This window comes from Myotis nattereri (assembly GCF_964212035.1).
Source record: "Myotis nattereri genome assembly, chromosome: 1".
NCBI lineage: Eukaryota > Metazoa > Chordata > Mammalia > Chiroptera > Vespertilionidae > Myotis > Myotis nattereri.
Window position 1 is genome coordinate 172,903,022 of NC_138075.1, and position 21,673 is coordinate 172,924,694.

A 21,673-nucleotide genomic window follows, 5' to 3' on the forward strand; every position below is an offset into this window, starting at 1 on the left:
GCTACTGAAGTTCTTTTTCACGGAAACCCAGTCAGAGGAGAGGGAGGAGAGGCAGGACGTGTTTACCTGGAGTGGGGGTCCTGAGGGCTAAGTGGGCGGCATGGGGAGGGAATTCTAGACTGAGAAGAGGGGTCCTTGCACAGAGCTCTCGGGAACCAGGCCTCAGGGGGGGCGCGCCCCTGAGATGGTGCCTGATGCCGACTGGGTGGAGGTGGTGGGTTAACCTGGAGGATGTGAGAAGCTGTAGTTGTTAGACCCCTGCTGGCAGCAGAAATCAGGACAGCAAATGGTTTAATCATCCGGCCTGTGCCTTCTTAAACTAAAGTGGGATGCATGGTGTGCATTTTTGTTTTTTAGGCATGAATATATCAGTGGATACTACAGAGTGTCATCTTATTTCTTTGGGAAACTCCTATCAGATTTACTACCAATGAGGATGTTACCAAGTGTTATATTTACTTGTATAACATATTTCTTGTTAGGTAAGCAATAAAGTAAAAATTATGTTTCTGTAGTCTTGGATGTGAGAGGAAGCTAATTTCTTATTGACAAAGCACTATAGGACAAGATCCACTGATTGACTTTAAGCCTCCATTTTACAAATAAGGGGTGTGCCATGCACAATTAGGCATAGTACCTGGATCCTCAGCTCCTGACCAGTGTTCTTGTGGCTGCTCCAATATCATACACACTACAGTGTATGACCCGTAATAGTGCCCATTATAGCTATACAGTAGTTTTGTGAAACTTCATTTAACCCCACCCTCAATCCCAAGCTCTGTGGTATTTGTCTCAGAGACCTGGCAGCACTCCCTCAGAGAGTGAAACGCCTGGAGGTCATGGGATCCTGATCTCCCAGTTTCTTCACTGTCACTGCTACAGCAGACTGCGAGGAAGGTGATATCTGGGGGAAAGCATGTGCTCTTGAAAAGTTACCTTCTTAGCGAGAAGGCAGTAGAATTCTGGCCACGTGTGTAGCCTCCAGCCCCCCCACCTCAGCACTCAGAAATTGGTAATAATTGTGCAACAGGGAGCACAGGTGTTTATGTTGTACAGTGCTTATGCAGTAGTATAAAAAAGAAAACTGAATCAATCTGTACAGTTATATGGGGGGCAAGGAAATTGGAGATTCAGGGTAGTTGTTGGATAGAGGATGAACTTTTCATTCTGATAACTGTTTCTCAAAATATTTGCACAATAAACAATTCCCAATACACAGTGAGATAGGTGGTTGGATTAACCTCCTCTTTCCTTCCTCAGGATTGAAACCGAAGGTGGAGGCCTTCTTCATCATGATGTTTTCCCTTGTCATGGTGGCTTATGCAGCCAGTTCTATGGCACTGGCCATAGCAGCAGGTCAGAGTGTGGTATCCATAGCATCCCTTCTCATGACCATCTCCTTTGTGTTTATGATGGTGAGTAGGAACTGTGCTTCTCTGAGAAGCAATTATTTCCCCTCCTTCCTTCCCAAAAGTTTACCTGTCATGGAAAACCTGCTTTGAGGATTTTGTCAATGGGACTCTTAGCTTTAAGGAAGCCATATGTTAAAATATAACTTATATTAGAGAATGTACCAGCTTTTTCTCAACCTTACCCAGCCTCTTTTGCTACTATTCTAATCTAGTTACTATAACTTTAGTTAACATTTTTTTACAAATAAGATTTTAAAATAAAATTTTAAAAGATGCTTCTTGGTGACATACAGTGAAACCTTGATGACTGGGAACTTCAAAACCAGAAAAGTATTTTTCTTTTTTTTTTTTTTAATCCTCACCCCAAGATATTTTTTCCATTGATCTTTAAAGAGAGAATGGAATGGGGGGAAAGGGTGGGAGAGGGGAGGGAGGGGGAGAGAGAGAGAGAGAAAGAGAGAGAGAGGTGAGAGAGGTGAGAGAGACACATCGACTGGTTGCCTCCCACACTCTCCCTGACCTGGGCAGAGGATGGAACCTGCCCTGCAGCTGAGGTACATGTCCTTGATTGGGAATTGAACTGGCATCCCTTTGGTCCATGGGCCAACACTCTAACCACCCAGCCAAACCGGCCAGGGCAAAACTAGAATAATTTTGATTGGAAGTTTCCCTCATAGAAATGGCAGGTTCATAGCCTGACTTCTGTGCTGGTGTTAGAGAACTGCTGGCTGATTTCCCCAGCAGCTGAGAGGGTTTGTTTGGATCAAATACTTTCCGAGGGAGAAGCTAAGCTCCATGAAAAATAGAACAGTGTGTGGCATGGTCACCCCTCTATTTTGAAAAGGAGTGTTTTAAAAATAGTGAAATATTCCAAAGTCCACATAATACTAGGTCCCCTCCTTTTTGGTCCTTGACATTCTCTTATATCAACATATTTCTGGTTACCTTTTTTTTTTAATGGTTACTTAATCCTAATCTTACATGCCCTAACTTTTGCATAGGTGAAGAGAACCACTTAGTACAGCGATTTTCAACAGGCGTGCCACAAAAGGCACAATGGTGGGATGCAAGAATTTTTACAACATACAATACCCAACTATTTAATCAGTGGCACTGACCTCTTTTCCCTTATATTATCAAATAAAAAAATGACCACAGCCAACACAACAATACCCATCTGGTGTGAATGACTCAAAATTATACCTGTTTTTTCTTGTTTGTCAGATAGGCAAAAAATATAACATATTTTTTGGTGTGCCACAGAATTTCAGAGCCTAGTTAATATGTGCCATGAAATGAAAAAAAGGTAGTGAATTGTCGAGTTAGCACATTTCCCTATATTACATCAAGTAAACAGGAGCACTTAGCCTATTTGCTTACTACATGTATCCTTTCTGCTAGAGTAGGAGTAGATGCCGTGAAAAATTTGTAAATAGCACAGTCTGGCCATTGAAAACTACCAATCTAAACATTATTGAGAAAGTGATAAACCTTGCACAATTTTCCTATAATGCCATCCAATAAATAAAATATCCTTTGCCCTGGCTGGTGTGGTTAAATGGTTAGAGTGTTGACCCGCACATTGAAGGGTTGCAGGTTCAATCCCTGGCCCTGGTTGACTTATATAGAACTTTTAAAACCACATATAAAATCGTGTTTTACCAGGAGATGTTATATACTGAACACTTGGTTAGATCAAATTAAAATATATGGCCCTAACCAGTTTTGCTCAGTGGTTAAAGTGTTGGCCTGTGGACTGAAGGGTCTGGGGTTCTATTCTGGTCAAAGGCATGTACCTTAATTGCAGGCTAGATCCCTGGCCCCAGTAGGGGCATGTGTGGGAGGCAACCAATCGATGTGTCTCTCTCACACTGATGTTTCTCTGTCTCTCCCCTTCCCTTCCACTCTCTCTAAAAAACCAGTGGGAAAAAAATGTTCTCGGATAAGGAATAACAACAACAAAAATGTAGTCACACCAACATCATTGTCTTGTTATGCCCATCCCCACATCCAGAGTGCCAGTTAGGAGAAGTTTCGGATGAACCTCTTTTTATGTAGCCATCTCTTCCTGGCTCTCCATGGCAATGCTACTTTCGGTATCTTTAAATGAAGGTCTTGACCATATTTTATGCTGCAGCTTGCCACTTTATATCTAGGCTTTGGGTTATTTTAAGCATCCATTCTAAATCCAAAATTATTCCTAAAGTCATTTGGAGATAGAATGCAAACCCTGTGGATCAGAAAGCTTACTGTGTTAAGGAAGTATAGAGGCCCACCAGGTGCTCAGGATACGTTCTGGTGTGTCCACTGGTGGGAACACAGTGGTTGCATCATTACAACAGTCAGGACCATGGCCTTCCATTGTGTGCTGTTACAGAGAGTAAAAGCCTTGACAATCTAGGATCTTCCCATTCAATGAAACATAGATACGTTGTCATTCCTTCACAGCCACAAACAGCCTCGGCTAAGAGAGGTTGCAAAGAGGACATGGTAAGCCTTTAGAGCAGTGGAAGAAATTTTAAGAAAGTGTTGGGCTTAGCAGAAATGTCTACAAGGTTGTAGGGGGTTAAAGAGGGTAAGCTTTAGAATTCATGAATCACTCCTCCAGTTCTGATTGCTGGGATTCTCTCTTGTAGATTTTCTCAGGGCTGTTGGTCAATCTCACAACCGTTGTGCCTTGGCTCTCATGGCTTCAGTACTTGAGCATTCCTCGGTATGGCTATGCGGTAAGTTCTCCTCTGTCCCTGTGACTAGTCCATTGTTCCCCAGCTGGGACAAGCAGAAGCCTGACCATCGCATGTCCCCAGACTTGGCTTTCCTGAGTGAGGGAGGTGAAGGGTGGGAAGATAACTCATGGTGAAACAGGAAGATTGACCAATTGATGTAAAAAATGTTGGTTTTCAGTTTAGTAATGAAATACATGAGAGGATGGGAGCCTAGACTACAGTTTGTTTTTCTAGACTCCATATTTTATATTGCAAGGGAAATTAAAAAACAAAACAAAAACCATACGAAGACCACATACTATTCACGGCCATTATTGGCTTTAGAATCTAACTCCAGTGAAAACTGTCTGTCTTAATATAGAATAATTGAGTTTCAACTCCCAAGAATTACAACTTGTTTTGATTAAAACAAACAAGAACAGTGCAAAAGATGTTACCATAAATTAAAAATAGTCACTGAGAACCATTGTATCATTTTGTTTATAGTGTTTTGGGGTTACAACCTTGGGGAGAGAGGAGGAAGGTGCTGTGGGGTAATATAGCCAAAGGTCTTCCCTGTTTGCCAAATAATTTATTTCCTTTGTATTAGAAGCCAAACTTTTAACCATAGGCCTCTTGAATACCAAGAACAATCACTTTAGCTGCTCTGGTGTGACAAAGACTGTGAATGTGAAGCTTGGTTTGTTTTCAGAAATAATAAAGAATTAAACTAGGAGGATGGGATTGTGGTAATTCTTTGGAAGCTTTGAAATTCAAACCTGTTTACCTTGCCTGTTCCCCCTTGTGTTATAGGCTTTGCAACATAATGAATTTTTGGGACTAGACTTCTGCCCGGGACTCAATGTCACAGCAAACAGTACCTGTGACTTTGCAATGTAAGTGATGCGTTTGGTTACTGTTTGGTGTGACAGAGAAAGGCCACTGGGCTGAGCTGGTATGAGTGCTTTCAGGGACATTGGCCTAGGACAGCAGATGCCCCTCAAAGTGAAAGGAGAGTCCCTAAGTTATCCCTGAGGCTCTCATAAAAGTTGGCTTCAGGGACCAGAGAAGATTCTTAGTGACCTATATATGTTAGCTGGGCCAGCCAGCCAGAGAGCACCTCAGGCCCAGAGGGCAAGTCCTGTTGGCCTTCTCTAGGAATATTGGAAACTGACAGCTGGCTCTTATTTTCCAAGCCGGATGAGGTTATGGCAGGCTCTCATTTATCCAGCAAAAGGTCCTGTTTAGACCCTAAGAAAGCAATCCCAACTGAAAAGCCAATGTTAAAAAGCAGCCATCCATTTCCCCCCCTCCCCCCCTTAACCCTTATCTGTAGCCTAGTGTCTCTCAACCCTTAACCCTTAGCTTCACCTTAAGGATTTAAAAAAGCTGAAAGAATGTCAGCCTGAACTTCAGACACAAAGGAAGGAAGAGAAAGGGGAGAAAAGAACATCCTTCCAGCCAAAGGGCAAGGATCTCTCTTTCTCTCTCTCTCTCTCTCTCTCTCTCTCTCTCTCTCTCTCTCTCTCTCCATTGTAACTAGTAAGCTGACAGGGAAAGCCGCAGGGAAGGGCCTGTTGTGACATCACAGTGTTTGTGGGTACATGGACATTGCCTTGCAATCCGTGGGATGCCTAGTGCAAACTTCCCCAGTCCGTGACCAACTCATCCTGTCATGGGAGTCTTTTAGCGGCGAGCACCTTAATGGCTTTTCAGTGCTTGACCCATGCGCCCACAGTGTGGCAATCCACAGAGAAAGAGAGAACCCCATGGCCAGAGGAAAAGATGCAGGAGGAAAGAGAACACAGTAATGTCCTTCAAGCCAAGGTGGGGAGGACAACTGGCTTACCAGGGACGAAGCAATCTGAGTCATGGTATCCAATATACTGTAGGCCTCGGGAAGGGCACCAGGTGTCTGACCAGTGGGGAGGGACCAAACCTGGGTTCAGCAACCTCGGCACCTGGCTTCTGGCTAGGGAAGAATTCAGAGCAAAACCCAAACTGTAGGAGAACATTTATTTGGTAAATTACAGAGGTAGAAGAAGTAATTCCTAGAAGAAATGGGCTTAGGAAACGATTTCTGGAGGTAAAGGAAGAACCTTTGGAGTTTGGGAGTAAGGACGCTAATGGTAACATGCAATTATAATACATGTAACATATAAAATATATGTTAATTGTTTATGTTAACAATTAGGCTTTTATGAACAGGAGGCTATTGGTAGTCAAATCATGGGAGAATCTAGTTATATGTGGATTATTGACTGTGCGTGAGGGTCAGCGTCCCTAACCCCACATTGTTCAGGGGTCAACTGTATTGCCAGGAAACCTGTAGGGAGGAAGAGAAAGTTTCTTTATCCTGACTAAGCCCCTCTATTGATCTGGGTGTGACATTTTTCAGCACTGCTAAATTCCAGGAGTCACACAGCAATGGTACCAGACAAGAATGGTGGCTATGCCCGTTATTTTTAGTACCAGGTGCTGATCTGACCCGTGGCAGGGCTCCTCCTTCCTGCTCTACTCCAGCTTCCCCGAGGCCTCACCTGATACCTGGGCCTGCGGTGATGTCCTGTAGCTGAGCGTCTGCCAGGCTCATCCCGGTCTTTGTCCCAGAGCTGAGGGAGTGCAACAGTCAGGAAGCCCTTCCCCACCTCTTGTCCTAGTTTTGTGTTCCTTTGTGTGGCTGATTTGTGGGTAATGCGCTCTATAAAGAGCCTTGACCATGTTTGTCAGCGCCTATGTGTCATCTGTGAAAGCAGAGGATTTCCCTTTCAGGAGAAGTGAAAATTTACTTGATAAACATTTCTGCCTTTGAAGAGAGCAGTTCATAGATTGGGAGCCAAATGAATCTGGAGAGGATAGCAACTTGGTTCAAAGTGTGAGCCTGTGGACTTGGCCAAGTTCCTTAAACCTCAGTCTCTTCATCTTTTAAATGTGTCTAATATCCACCCCACTGAGTTGTTTTAGGGGTTAACTAAACTGTGATATGCAGGCTGCTTATCCTGGTAGCTAGCAGAATTGTAAGTACTCATTGACTTTACCTGTTATATATGAAGGGATAGTTATTTCAGACTTGGTAATCTATAGGCTTCTTTAAGGAACAGCAACTATATTGAGTAAAATTGGACAGAAGCTAAGAATGCAGTCATATTCTTTTCTGTTGAATTTCAGATGTACTGGAGAAGAATTCTTGGTAAACCAGGGCATCGATCTCTCACCGTGGGGCCTGTGGAAGAATCATGTAGCCTTGGCATGCATGATCGTTATCTTCCTTACAATTGCCTACCTAAAATTGTTATTTCTTAAAAAATTTACTTAAATTTCTTTTGAATGTACATGGCTTATCTATACATTAAAAAGAGCATCTTGTTTTATGTATTCAATGAAGTTTTTGGGTGTCTTTTCATTTGCCATCATATTATTGTTCAGCCAAAATCATTTCCAACAGAAAGCATCATAGAAATCACAATGAACTGAATTGTACATGAAATAACCCATCGTTATCTAGTGGTACAAGAGGCCTGGTGCATGAATTTGTGCACAGGGGAGGGGGAGAGGGAGAGGGATCTTGCGAGGTTGGCTGGCTGCCGGGGTCCAACCCCAGCGGGTCCAGGGGTTCCCAAAGGCGTAGACGGAGTCGGCGAAGAAGGAAGGACATGGAGACAGTGTTCAGTTGATCAGCAGCCTAGCCAGGATCTCCAGCCAGGATCTCCAGCCAAGTTCTGGTCTGGATCTCCAGAGAGGTTCTGCTTAGGATCTCCAGCCAGGTTCTGTGTCCATGTTCTCTTGCTAGGTTCTCCAGGTTCTCCAGCCAGGTTCTGTAGCCATGTTCCCTCGCTAGGTTCTCCAGCCAGGTTCTGTCCAGGTTCTCCAGCCAGGTTCAGTCACCAGATTCTAGTCAGGTTCTCTTGCCAATTTCTGTAGTCAGGTTCAGTCCAGGATCTTTTGCTATGTTCTCTCGCTAGGTTCTGTCTCTAGGTTCTGAGGCCAGTTTCTGTCCAGGATCTTTTGCCATGTTCTCTCCAGCGAAGTTCTTCTGTCTCTAGAGAACGTTCTGTGTAGGTTCTGTGCCTAGGTTCTGTCTCTCTCGGTTCTGTCTTCTTACATCTGTATTTATACCAGTTGATTCCAATCCTATCAATCTCTATTTCAAAGGTTAGGGCGTTTCTTATCTCCATTCCAGGGAGTAAAGATTATGTAGCTTAAGCATGGTTGTTCATAGTTAAAGTGATTAATTACCCGCCTGGCAATTAGTTAAGAGGTTTTTATTCCCTCCCTAACTTCAGGGGAAAATCCCTACCTGGGGAAACAACCTTTCTCAGAGACCTTGGTTAAAACACATAGTGCCAAGAAGGTGAGCAAACATATTAAGAACAGTATGCCATATATGCCAGGTCCCTTGAAATAGCAAGCATGGACCGGCTCCTGGCAGCTGGCAGCTCCGAGGAGAGAGCTGGCCCTCGGGTCCCCTAGGAAAGGGGCTGCTTCCACTGCCACCCACCCTTGGTTCCCTGTCCTAGCCTGGAGCCTGAAGGACCAGCAGGGTCGGGAGAGGAGGCAAAGGTTGCTGGGCCAGGTGTGGAAGGAACAGACGCCGGATGCTACTGCTGCCCTTCCACTGCGGAGTTCCCTGCCTCCCCCCTTCCTCCTTCCCTCACTGCTGCATGGGCAGCCCCCGGGGAAGGGAGAGGACAGGAGCAAGACAAACTCTTGTGTCAAGGGCTGACTTTCAATAGATTGTAGTGAGGGAGCTGCTCTGATACATATGAAACCCTGACCCAGAAGCAGGTCATCTACGAATGGTTTAGCACCAAGGGCCGATGGGGGCTGTCGGGGTGGGGAGGGGGTGGCGGGGAAGGGAAGGAACCACAGGGGATTGGCCAGTCACGGGAGGTTGGCTGTGGGAGGGAACTGACTTCTGGGGGCAGCTTCTGCAATGAGCGTTTGCCCCCTGGTGGTCAGTGCACATCATAGTGACTGGTCAACCGGTAGTTCAGTGGTAAGGGTCACTTAGGCTTTTATATATATACTAGAGGCCTGGTGCACAAAAATTTGTGCACTGGCGGGGGCGGGGGGGTGTCCCTCAGCCCCACTTGTGCCCTCTCACAGTCTGGGACCCCTTGGGAGATAACAACCTGCTGGCTTAGGCCCACTCCCGGGTGGCAGAGGGCAGGCCCAATCCCTAGGTGCAGCCCCTGGTCGGGCTCAGAGCAGGGCCGATTGGGGAGTTGGGATGCCGCCCCCTGTCATGCACAGAGCAGGGCAGATCGGGAGGTTGCGATGCCACCCCCAGTCACGCTCAGGGTAGGGCCGATTGGGGGGTTGGGGCGCCTCCCCCTGTCTCACTCAAGGCAGGGTCGATGGGGAGGTTGCGGTGCCACCCCGTCATGCACAGAGCAGGGCTCATCAGGGGGGTTGGGGCTCCATACCCCGTCACACACATAGCAGGGCTGATCGGGGTTGGGGAGCTCCCCCCGTCACGCACAGAGTAGGGCTGATGGGGAGGTTTCAGCTCCACCCTGTCACACACAGAGCAGGGCCGATCAGGGGGTTGGGGTGCCTTCCCCGGTCACAAACAGAGCAGGGCGGATAGGGAGGTTGTGGCCCCGCCCCCTGTCACACACAGAGCTGCAGGGCGATCAGGGGGTTTGGGCGCTGCCCCCTGTCACGCTGCTCCAGGGGCCAGGAGGCCTCCTGGCTCCACTGATCCCAGTGCTGGGAGGCCTCGCGGCTCTGCTTGACACCGGGGCAGTGAGGCCTTGCTGCTCCGCTGATCCCGGTGCTGGGAGGCTCCACTGATCTCAGTGCCGGGAGGCCTCGCGGCTCTGCTGATCCCAGGGTGTGAGGCCTCAAGGCTCCACTGATCCTGGGTTCAGGAGGCCTTGTGGCTCTGCTGATCCCGATGCTGGGAGGCATATTACCCTTTTACTATATAGGATAGAGGCTTGGTGTATGGATGGGGCTGCCTGGTTTGCCCTGAAGGGTGTCCTGGATCAGGGTGGGTCCCGCTTGGGTGCCTGGCCAGCCTGGATGAAGGGATGATGGCTGTTTGCAGCTGGTCACACCCCCTTCAGGGTGGGGATCCCCACTGGGATGCCTGGCCAGCCTGGATGAGGGGTTGAGGGCCATTTTCAGGCTGGCGGGTGACTGAAGCTCCCAACCTCTCCTTTTTTTCTTTTTTTTTTTTAATTCTGGGATTTATTTACCTTCTATGGCTGTCGCTGGAACTGAGAGCCAGCTTTAGCTCTGAGGCTCGGCTCCAGCTCTGAGACCTTGGCTGCTGAAAGCAGGAATCTGCGTTTGTTTGGCTTCTGTAATTGAAACACTGTTGCAACTCCAGCTCAGCCAGCTGGCTGAAAGCATGGGGTTTGTTTAGCTTCTGTAATTGTTTCGTAGAGTACAAGCTCAGAGCCCAGCAGCGGCAGGAGGGGAACCTTGGTTTCCTCCATCACTGGAGCAAGCAAGCCTCCTGTTTGCTTCAGCTGCCTGGCTGCTGGCTGCCATCTTGGTTGGCAGTTAATTTGCATATTGTCCTGATTAGCCAATGGAAGTGTGTCAAAGCTACGGCTAATTACCATGTTTGTCTATTATTAGATAGGATATGTAGATTATGTACTGCTCATTAGTTCATCTAGTTAGACATTAACTACAAGGGATAAATCTATTTTAATTAATTGGCCTAAAAATAATTGAATTCTAGCCTGGCCAGTATGGTTCCATGGTTGAGCTTTGATCTATGAACCAGGAGGTCATGGTTTGATTCCTAGTCAGGGCACATGCCTGGGTTGTGGGCTTGATGCTCAGTAGGGTGCATGCAGGAGGCAGCCAATGATTCTCTCATCATTGATGTTTTTATCTTTCTCCCTCTCTTTTCTGTTCTGAAGTCAATAAAAATATATTTTAAAAAAAATTGAATTCTAGAAACCCATTACAAGTCACTAATATCTGTTAGTAGTTTCCTCCTCTTTTAACTGAATAGGTGTGCCAGTTGTCCTCCAGCTTCAATATATAAACCTATGCCATTATTTAATAAACTAGAGGCCTGGTGCACAAAAATTTGTCCCTCAGCCCAACCTGTGCCCTCTCACAGTCTGGGACACCTTGGGGGATGACCACCTGCTGGCTTAGGCCCACTCCCCGGGGGATTGGGCCTAAGCTGGCAATCAGACATACCTCTGGCAGCCTGGGAGCCCTTGGGGGATGTCTACGTGCCAGCGGGAAGCAGGTCTAAGCTGCAGTCGGACATCCTTAGCGCTGCTGAGGAGGCGGGAGAGGCTCCCACCACCACCGCTGTACTGGCAGCCATCAGCCTGGCTTGTGGCTGAGCAGAGCTCCCCGTGTGGGAGTGTACTGACCACCAGCGGGCAGCTCCTGCATTGAGCGTCTGCCCCCTGGTGGTCAGTGTGTGTCATAGTGATCAGTCATCCTCAGTCTTTCTGCTGTTAGGGTCAATTTGCATATTACCCTTTTATTATATAGGATAGAAGGCCTGGTGCACGGGTGGGGGCTGGCTGGTTTGCCCTTCAGGGTGGGGGGTCCCCACTGGGGTGCCACTGGGGTGGCTGGCCAGCCTGGATGAGGGGAGGATGATGGCTGTTTGCAGCTGGTCACACCCCCTTCAGGGTGGGGGTCCCCACTGGGGTGCCTGGCCAGTCTGGATGAGGGGCTAAGGGCCGTTTTCAGGTTGGCCAAGCCCGTCGACGACGGAAGCTCCCAGCCTCTCTGTTTTTTCTTTTTTTTTTATTCTGGGATTTATTTACCTTCTATAATTGAAACTTTGTTGCCTTCAGTGGAGCCGGCTCCTGCTCGCTCCAGCTCTGTGGCCATGGCTGCTAAAAGCAGGTATCTGGGGTTTATTTACCTTCTATAATTGCTACTTTGTTGCTTAGAGTGGAGCTCACAGCCAGGCCGCAGCAGGGGGGAAGTTTGGCTTCCTCCATCACTGGAGCAAGCAAGCTTCCTGCTCGCTTCAGCTCTGTGGCTACTGGTCGCCACCTTGGTTGGGTTAATTTGCATATAGTCGCTCTGATTGGCTGGTGGGTGTGGCTTAAGGCCTAGAGAAGGTACGGTCAATTTACATGTTTGTCTTTTATTAGATTAGATAAGAAATAACAAATGTATTGATGCTGTAGTGAAAGTATGAAGTCTAAACAATGTTGGAAAATCCTAATGTTATTTATAGGGTAAAAAACCCCTTATGAAGAAAAAAAGCTTTGATAAGCCTTGGAAGGTTAGTACAGTGGTCGGCAAACTGTGGCTTGTGAGCCACATGAGGCTCTTTGCCCCCTTGAGTGTGGCTCTTCCACAAAATACCGACTTCTGCGCATGGGCCACGAAGTTTCAATCGCACTGTACATGTGCGTCCACACGTGGTATTTTGTGAAAGAGCCACACTCAAGGGGCCAAAGAGCTGCATGTGGCTTGCGAGCCGCAGTTTGCCAACCACTGGGTTAGTAGAACTTACTGAGATTCCTCTCTACGGGTTCTACTCAACCAGATGCTGTCTGCCACTTAGTCACTTTGAGATCCACATAGTGGTGGGACAGCAGCCAAAAAAATCAGTTATTGCATTAGTCATTGCTGTCAGGAGAGGCTAGATTTGACTATTGCAGAAGGGACAAATTCACAGAAGAACCTTGGGGTTTCTATGTCCCGTGTTTACAGTAAACAGGCAATCCAAGCAACCACAGCCTGGAAAAGGACAAAGGACTTTGAGCCCTCAGCAAAGAAGATGTGGGTTATCACACCAGGCGAGCAGCTTTATACAGCAGAAGCACTGGCCAAGAGTGAGGGAGCTCTGGAAAGGCCCGTAGAGGAAAGATGTGACATAATTAAGGCCTTGTGACAAGCAGTGGCGATGGGACTAACTGGTTCCACTAACCATCCTTTGATCTGTTTTCTAGAGATTATAGCTGGCTTCCCTCAACTCGAAAAGTCCAGAGTAGACTTAATGTGGGCATGAGTGGGTGGATAAAGCAGATGCTTTTGGTGCTTTGTGTCATATCTCTTCTGCACCTCTGACTTCAATTGCAGCTGTGGTCAAGTTCCATGTGAGCTCAGATCCTGTTGATGGCAGCTTACCTCAAGCAACAGGAATCCCTTCACTTTTCTGCTGTAAGACCTTCTCCAAAATGGAAAGAACCTGCTTGGCTGACGGCAAGCATAGCTTGTTAATACCTCAGGGGATTAGGGATTGGGGCCAACAGACAAATAAATGCCCCAGCTTTATGTTCCTCAGACAGGGGATTATGGGAGGCATTTCATAGTGTTGTCAGAGGTGGAATTGAACTCTTGTCGCCTGCAGGGCAACTTCAGTCACACACCTGAGTATTGGCATTTCTTCCTTTCCTGGCTCTCTGTTTCCTATTCCAGATTCCTGGTATCACCTCCCAAACAAACTACCTGGACTCAAGTTCTTGGTTTTGCTTGTAAAGGAACACAAACTGAAACACATTTCCATTAAGACCAGAAACAAGACCAGCATATCTACTATCACTGCTACTGTCCCACATGATACTGTCCTTATTTACAAATGATCTGGCCTTCTACATAGAAAGCCAGTCAATGCAGACTCTATTAGAGCTAGCAAAGTATGTGATATATAAAATGAATTGATAAAACTTAGTAATTTTCCTCTAGATCAGCAATAACCAACTAGAAAATATAATGGAAAAAAGATTCTGTGCATAGTAGCAATAAAGCCTTATTAAAGAATATATAAGACCTTTATGAAATTTCAAGAAACACTTAAAGGATATTAAGGAAGTTCTGAATAAATGGAGAGTCATGTTTCTGATATTGTAAAATGTCAGTTCTCCCCAAACTAATCAATAAATTCAATGCAATTCCAATTAAATTTCAGTGGGACTTTTTTCTCCACCCTCCCCCACTCCCAGGAACTCCTCAAATTTATTCTAACAGATCCATATGGAATAATAAAGGTTCCCAAAAAACAGCTTAGTCAATTCTACAAAAGAAAATAAAAAAGGCCTATGAGGAGACCACATATGAAAAACAACCCATACAATGACAATACAAATTGTTCCGCAGGAACATTCAGAAATCGGTATAACAGACTAAAAACTTAAAAAATAGACACATAGAACCAGTATTGATAAAACTGGTTCATTATAAGGAGGAAAATACTGATGAACCTTATTCAAAGTTACTCATAAAATGTATTAGATGTGAAAGGTCAGACTGTATATTTAATAAATAAAAGTTTGTGATCTTGTAAAGGTCTCTGTAACACTCTCAAACTCAATAAAACTAAATTGATTTTACTATATAAAAAAACTAGGCAACACTGACAAAGTTATCAGTTGGATGAGAGATATTAATGAAATCCACAACTGATAAGGGATTAATACTTAAACCATAGGAGGAAATTTTGCCAATCAACAAAAAAGACCTTGACCCAGTGAAAAAGTAGGCAATGAATGAAAACATACTTGTTTCCCATTAGATCACAGTGTAAGGTTTTAAAGTGTTTATTAGAAAATTTACAAAAAGAGAAACAAAAATGTTGAATAACTATAAGGGGATGTTTAAACTTATTAATTAGGAATCAGATAAAGGCAAAACAAAATGAGACCTCACTTTAAAACCATTCCATTTACAAAGACTAGGAAGCTGGGTGGCACCAATGCTGGTGAGGGTATAGACAAAAGCGGGACTCGTGCATGTAGTGGAATGGTAGACTGGTGCTATCATTCTGGAGTGCCATCTGTTCTGGGTAAAATTAAATATTTGTATACCTGGGACCCAGGACTCCAACTCCTGTTACATACCCACTGAGAAGTCATGAAAAGTCAATAAGAGAATTATGTACAGAGATTTTGAAGTAGAAATAGTAGAGCCAACCCTTCATATAGGAATGCAAAAGTAAAATATGGTGGCTGCACACTAGGAAATACTACACAACCATCATAGTAACCTATTAGAGGTATATACTAAAGAAGAAGTAGTTGTCGATCATGTTGTTAGACATGAAAAGAGAAGATGCTTTTGTCAAAGTCTAAGCCTTTACTATTAACCTCGTGACACAAGGCAAATTACCCAAAACTGCTTCTACTTAGGAAACAGACAACTCTTACATCTGCTTTTATATCAAGTCTTTATTAGGAAGTAAAGTGCTCAGTATTACACATTAATGAAATTCTCAATTGTTAAGAGACACCTGCATAAGTAACATCTTTTTAATAATATTAATATAAAGGGAAGATAGGAGAGGGATGAGGAGGGAATTCTCCATGACTAAATAAGAAAAAAATATGTAACTTAGGGGTAATAAGAAAGAATTTTGCAGAATTTTACAGGTGAAATGAAAAACAGTATAACAATAAGTATCATAAAAAACTCTCTAGTGACCATAATTCATATATGGCACGTGGTCAATACACATGGATACCACATAATGGCTGCACTTCAAATTGAAGTTTGTTTACATATAACAACATGGTACACATACATAAATACATACACTCACTATCCCTGGAACACAGACTTTAGTACCTAGTAATAAAGGACTTGGTGTAGTATACTGAAATAAAGATGAAGATGAAGCCATGGGAAATAACTGTTAAAGAAACCCAGTGTGTATCACCTCTATGGCAGCCAGCTTAGAAAGGTTTACTTGCTAATGATTTCATCGAAGATTTGACCGACACATTCTACCAATTAGTTGAACAGCATGGGAATTAAAATACTGAATTAAAAACAGGCCTCTCTTCTATTTTTCACCAGCACTGTATTCTCTCCTGCTTGTCCCATTAGCTCTCAAAAGCTTATCTTACTCAAGACTTTTGAAAAATAAGGTTTTTATTTTTTAATTGAGAAATAGATTTCTTCCCCATTAATTTGGTAAGATGCTCTCCTAATGAAAAAACAAACAAGCCCTAGTTGGTTAGGCTCAGTGGATAGAGCATCAGCCTGCGGACTGAAGGGTCCCGGGTTTGATTCTAGTCAAGGGCACATGCCCAGGGTTACAGGCTCGATCCCCAGTAGGGGACGTGCAGGAAGCAGCCGATCAATGATTCTCTCTCATCATTGATGTTTCTATCTCTCTCTCTCCCTCTTCTTTCCTCTCTGAAATCAATATAAATATATTACAAAAAAACAAAAACAAAACAAAAACAAAAAAACCCCCAAACTGCTGCAAACTCAAATTTTGGCTGACACTTTCTGTTAATGAAGGAACTTTCAATACCAAAAACTCCATTTCATAAAATTGAGCTCCATTAGAGTATACATCCTAAGTTTGAAATACAGGTCAAAAGCATTTGAGTTCTGTATTCTTAAAATAGTATACAATGTACACTTTAGTTTTATAATATTTTTATATGAATTTCACCACTCCCTTAAAATTTTGTTTAAAATGAATATATTTACTACAAATTTCAGTATTAACTAAACAATTTAATAAGTGGCTCTTTCTAGATTAGTTGCGACATTACATTCAGTTGCAAATAAGTTGAGCTGTATGGAAAAGAGAATATATAGTAAATCTTTATATTAAATTATTAGAAACAGTTGAACTTAGTGATAAGGCTCCTTCCAATTCTCCTATATTAAAGTCCGAGAAGACATTTTAACTCATAGTTGATCTTTGGGGTTTCATGCAGCTCATTTTAAATGAGAGAAAAATAGTGTAAAAATTAAGTGAAACAGTTATTCCCACAGACATTAGATATGATAAAAGAACAAAAAAAGGACAGAATTCAACATTTATCTGAACCATTCATACATATTCTAGCATAACCACTAAATACCCATTCTATGGTTTGGAGTTCTTTTCCAGCTTGTCCTTTAGAAAAGTTTACCCCAGGAAGGTAGTTGAAATAAAAGGCTCCTTTCTTAAAAAACAAACAAAAAAAAACCCAAGAAAACAACAACAATAACCAAAAAAAACTATGTTAAGCTCATGAGCCAAGCTTGAGTGGAAAGGAATGCCCCGACTTTCCCTGCACACACTGGGCTAAAAATGACAATACTGATTTTTGTGATTGAAAATAAAACTCAGAAGCCTTTAAACAGTTCTCTTCTAGCTTAAAAGGCAACTTCATTGTCAACTGAGAAGACTCAGTCGTGGTACCAAGTGAGAACACCACTTCTTACACTTTACAGAGATTTTTTTTAATGTACTCAATATTTACACCTAATTACTTAAATGAGTAAAAAAAAATCTTCTTTGATCCATGGGTAAAGTTGATTTGAAATAAATTAAAGTGCAGAAGAATTAACAATTGATCACAATGACCAACATCATGTGCTGGTCAGGGCATATAAATACAGCAGGTCCTGGAATAAAGTCGTTTTATTATTAGTGTTTATTCTGTGGGAACATAACTCTTGCTTATGTCAATTAGCCTATGGTAAAATTGATTTCATTATACTTCGTTTCACCACAGTTCCAAAAACCTACCCATGACGTTCAGTGAGGACTTACTGTAGCAACCTTGCAATGGCGATTCAGGAAGCCACCTTCTCACCTAGTAGAAACACATTTGCTAACACATATCCTACACGTGCATATTGGAACTTCCGTTCCCACCTGCGCCTTCCATTCCTTCTGCAGACTGAGAGGAAGAAGGGCGGGAGCTTCTGGGGTGAGGCTGACCATTTAGTCCCACAGGGGTGCCTAAACCATGACTTATTTGGGAAGCTGCATCATCAGATTCCCAGCGTTCCAGCTCTTCACGCACTAGCCGTTCCATCTGTTCCCGGTGGATTTCACTCTCGCGACCCAGTCTTTCATCCTAATAAAGAAAAAAGAAACCAGGAAGTTAGGGCTGCATATTCTCTCTCTCTCTCTCTCTCTCTCTCTCCTTACCTGAGGATATGTTTTTAAATTGCTTTTTAGAGAGAGAAGAAGGGAGAGAGAGAGGGAGAGAGAAACATTGATTGGTTGTCTCCCTTACCTGCCCAACTAGGTATCAGACCCGCAACCTTTTGGTGCATGGGATGATGCTCCAGCTAACTGAGCCACACCAGCCAGAGCAACTGATGGGTATTCTAGTACATAGAAACTGCCTTAGGAAATTTGGTGATCAAGTAATCTGTTTATAATTAGGTATGTCTAGAGATTTAAAACATATAATAACAATTCTTAGTTACTACAGTAACTCCTCTGCTTATTTTTTAATGATCATCCTTTCAATCTTCCTTCTGCTTTTCTATAATTTCCAAAGCTTTTGTAATATGCAAATCTATATTGGGAGGGAAACCACCAAATTGCTTTGTCTTATTCTAAAGTTTTTTGTTTTGTTTTTTATTTTTTTATTGTTGATAGTCTTACAGATATCTCCCATTTCCCCCCCTTTCCCTGCTCCTGTCCCCTAGCCCCCCTGCCCCCCTCAGGTCTTCACTACCCTATTGCCCATGACCATGGACTATGCATATAAATTCTTTGGTTTGGTGTAGCACAGTGGTTGAACGTTGACCTATGAACCAGGAGGTCACAGTTCAATTCCTGGTCAGGGCACATGCCTGGGTTGTGGGCCGATGGTTGTTTCTCTCTCATCATTGATGTTTCTCTCTCTCTCTCTCTCTCTCTCTTTCCTTCTCCCTTCCTCTCTGAAATCAATAAAAGTATATTTACAGCCTGACCGCCTTGGCTCAGTGGTTGAGTGTCGACCTATGAATCAGGATGTTAAGGTTCGATTCCCTGTCAGGGCACATGCCTGGTTTATGAGCTCAATCCCCAGTGTGAGGTGTGCGTGAAGCAGCTGATCAATGATTCTCTTTTGCTTAATTTTACCATACACTGATGTGATGGCAGGGCCACCAGTGTGTGGAGTATTAAGAAAGTAACACCGCTAGATTATCATTTGATATGCATTGATCTGCAGTACGGAGACCAAGAAGCCTCTCCGATTAAAAGGGTTACATATTACAACTGCCCTAATGTTGTACGCGTCAGGCTTACCTCAGCCACTCCGTCCAGCAGCCTTCCCAGCACTTCCCTTCTCTTCAGTTTGGCCCGCTCCATGATCTCCAGCTTCACGATCACAGCGTCAATCTTGGACACAATGCTGCCGATGGAGTGCTCCATGCGGTCCACTCGTCTCACTAGGCTGCAGGAAACCACAGTTGGGAGGGACCAAGCCACCGTGTGCTGTTGTCTTTTCAGCCCAGTTCTCTTTTCAAATGAAAGTGCTAAGATTTTTTTTTCTTCAATAATATGATAATCTGAAACTTTCCCCAAGTAGTCTCAACCTTAAGAGATGAACTCTCATACACTGCTGGTGGGAGTGCTGACTGGCACAAATTTCCTACAAGGGGGCATTGTATTAGAAGTCCTAAAAATGTGTGTCTACCTTTTATTCAGATATCCCATTTTTTGAAAATTTTCTAAAGAAAATAATTAAGCAGCCCGGCCAGTGTGGCTCAGTGGTTGAGTATCAACCCATGAACCAGGTCACGGTTCAAACCCCAGTCAGGGCACATACCCAGGTTATGGGCTGGATCCCCAGTAGGGGTGTGCTGATTGATTATTCTCTCTCATTATTGATATTTCTATCTCTTCCCCTTTCCCTTTTCTCTTCAAAATCAATAAAAAAAATATTTAAAAATACATATAATTCAGCATATGTGTTATTTTTGGCTACCAGGATATTCAGTAGAGTTCTGCTTATTAATAGTGGGTCATTGAAAAAATTATTACATTAGATAATAGATTATTTAAGCCCTAGCCATTTTGGCTCAGTGGGGAGTCGGCCTGTGGAATGAAAAGTCCTGGGTTCGATTGCAGGCCCGGCTCATGCCCTGTTCTGGGTGCGTGCAAGAGGCAACCAATTGATGTGCTTCTCTCACATCGATATTTCTCTCTGTCTTTCTCTCTCTCTTCCACTCTCTCTAAAAATCAACAGAAAAATATCCTCGGACGAGGATTAAAAATAAATAAATAAATAAATAAATAAGTTGTCATTCATCTATACCAGTGATGGCAAACCTATGACACACGTGTCAGAGGTGACATGCGAACTCATTTTTTTGGTTGATTTTTCTTTGTTAAATGGCATTTAAATATATAAAATAAATATCAAAAATATAAGTCTTTGTTTTACTATGGTTGCAAATATCAAAAAATTTCTATATGTTACACGGCCAGAGTTAAGTTAGGGTTTTTCAAAATGCTGACACGCCGAGCTCAAAAGGTTCGCCATCACTGATCTATACAGTAGACTCTAAGGAGACATCAGAAATTATATTCTGAATGAATATTTAATGTGATGAATAATTGTGATGTTCACAATATATTAAGTAAACAAAGCAGTCAGAAAATAGTATATTCACTTATGACCCTATTATTTTGAATAAATCAGATGCTATGAATCCTTAAAATAATAAGTAGGAAAAAACTGGAATGGTGGCCCGCGGGCTCTGTAGGCCCTCTCCCCACTGAAACAAGCATAACTACTGAATATTATTTAAAATTTTGTTTTAATTTCTGAAAATTTCTTAAGACCATAGAGCAAATAAAAAAGCACTTATTTAAGGCAATCCATGAAATTTCAGTAAGAAGAGCGAGAGTCTGTGACATCTGAGGCACACGCTGCTCCCTCTCCCCTGCCCCCAGCTCCGTAGGACAGAAGCACCATTCTTGGTGGGTGGGTCAGAGGACACAGGCTCTCTCTCCCCTGAGATCCCAGTGGAGAGCTACAGTATCTCCCAGGGAGGAGGCAGGTTGCCTGCATTTCTCATCCCATGCTTCCACCCCAAATCCATGTTTTAGAAGCGCTGATCCAGGCCAAGAGCGGCTAAATATAAGGCTCTTTCCCCACATCTCATAATGGAGATGGTGGTGATAAGGAGTGAAGAGGAGACTGGTCCCTTCATGAGATCAACAAATTAAACTATTTACCAGCTCGTTTACCAGAGAGAGCCAGGGAAGGAGACAGCAGCTAAGAAGACAGCTAAAGACTGGCCTCAAAAATCACCTTTCAAAGGGGCCTGAACTTAGTCAGACTATAGAGCAATTTATATCCTGAGGCATTATTGAAAACAATAGGCAAATCAGCCAACAATTAGTGGAACCTAAAAGGTGGAAGTGATATCAACAGAGGCAGAGGCTGGACAGAGAATCCGGGAAAGCCCAGGAGAGCCCTGCCAGAGCCAGTCTTCCCAGGATGCCGTGCGCTTGGTCCGGCTGTGCCCTCTGAGAAGCAGCATCAGAGGCTTCACACTGTAAAGAAGGCAGGATGACTCCACTAAAAAACAAACACGTAAACGGCAACAGAAACACATCCTGGAGGAAGGAGAATTAGGATCCAGAATTAAATAACATTCAGTAATTAATGTTAGTTAGTGTCTTTAGTTTTCAATAAAAAAATTATGAGACACAGAAACAGGAAAATGTGACCATACACAGGAGGGGGGGGGGGGAGCGGGGGGGGGGGCAGGGAAAGCAGGAAACAGAAACGGCTTTGAGAGGGCCCAGATAGACTTAGTAGACAAAGAGTTCAAAGTAGCTATCATAAATATATTCAAAAGCTAAAAGAAATCATGCTTAAAGAAATAAAAGATAATATGATGTCACTGTCTTATCAAATAGTGAAT

The 21,673-nt window shown here is 43.7% G+C and overlaps 2 protein-coding genes across 3 annotated transcripts in view; one reads left to right on the plus strand and one right to left on the minus strand.

The window, feature by feature from the left end:
* Positions 1-7,492, plus strand: part of LOC308532185 (broad substrate specificity ATP-binding cassette transporter ABCG2) — a 52,910-nt gene extending 45,418 nt beyond the window's left edge. For both annotated transcript variants that reach the window (XM_081109490.1, XM_081109491.1), the window contains exons 12-16: positions 358-482; positions 1,261-1,415; positions 4,049-4,138; positions 4,931-5,013; positions 7,286-7,492. In XM_081109490.1, the coding sequence (XP_080965616.1) occupies positions 358-482; positions 1,261-1,415; positions 4,049-4,138; positions 4,931-5,013; positions 7,286-7,433 (601 nt within the window). In that variant the 3' untranslated portion in view covers positions 7,434-7,492. The remainder of the gene's footprint in view (positions 1-357; positions 483-1,260; positions 1,416-4,048; positions 4,139-4,930; positions 5,014-7,285) is intronic.
* Positions 7,493-15,953: 8,461 nt separating this feature from the next.
* Positions 15,954-21,673, minus strand: part of PKD2 (polycystin 2, transient receptor potential cation channel) — a 58,921-nt gene continuing 53,201 nt past the window's right edge. Inside the window, exons 14-15 of the mRNA XM_081109655.1 lie at positions 19,041-19,188; positions 15,954-17,871 (exon numbers count right to left, since the gene is read on the minus strand). Coding sequence (XP_080965781.1) covers positions 17,635-17,871; positions 19,041-19,188 — 385 coding nt within the window. The 3' untranslated portion in view covers positions 15,954-17,634. The remainder of the gene's footprint in view (positions 17,872-19,040; positions 19,189-21,673) is intronic.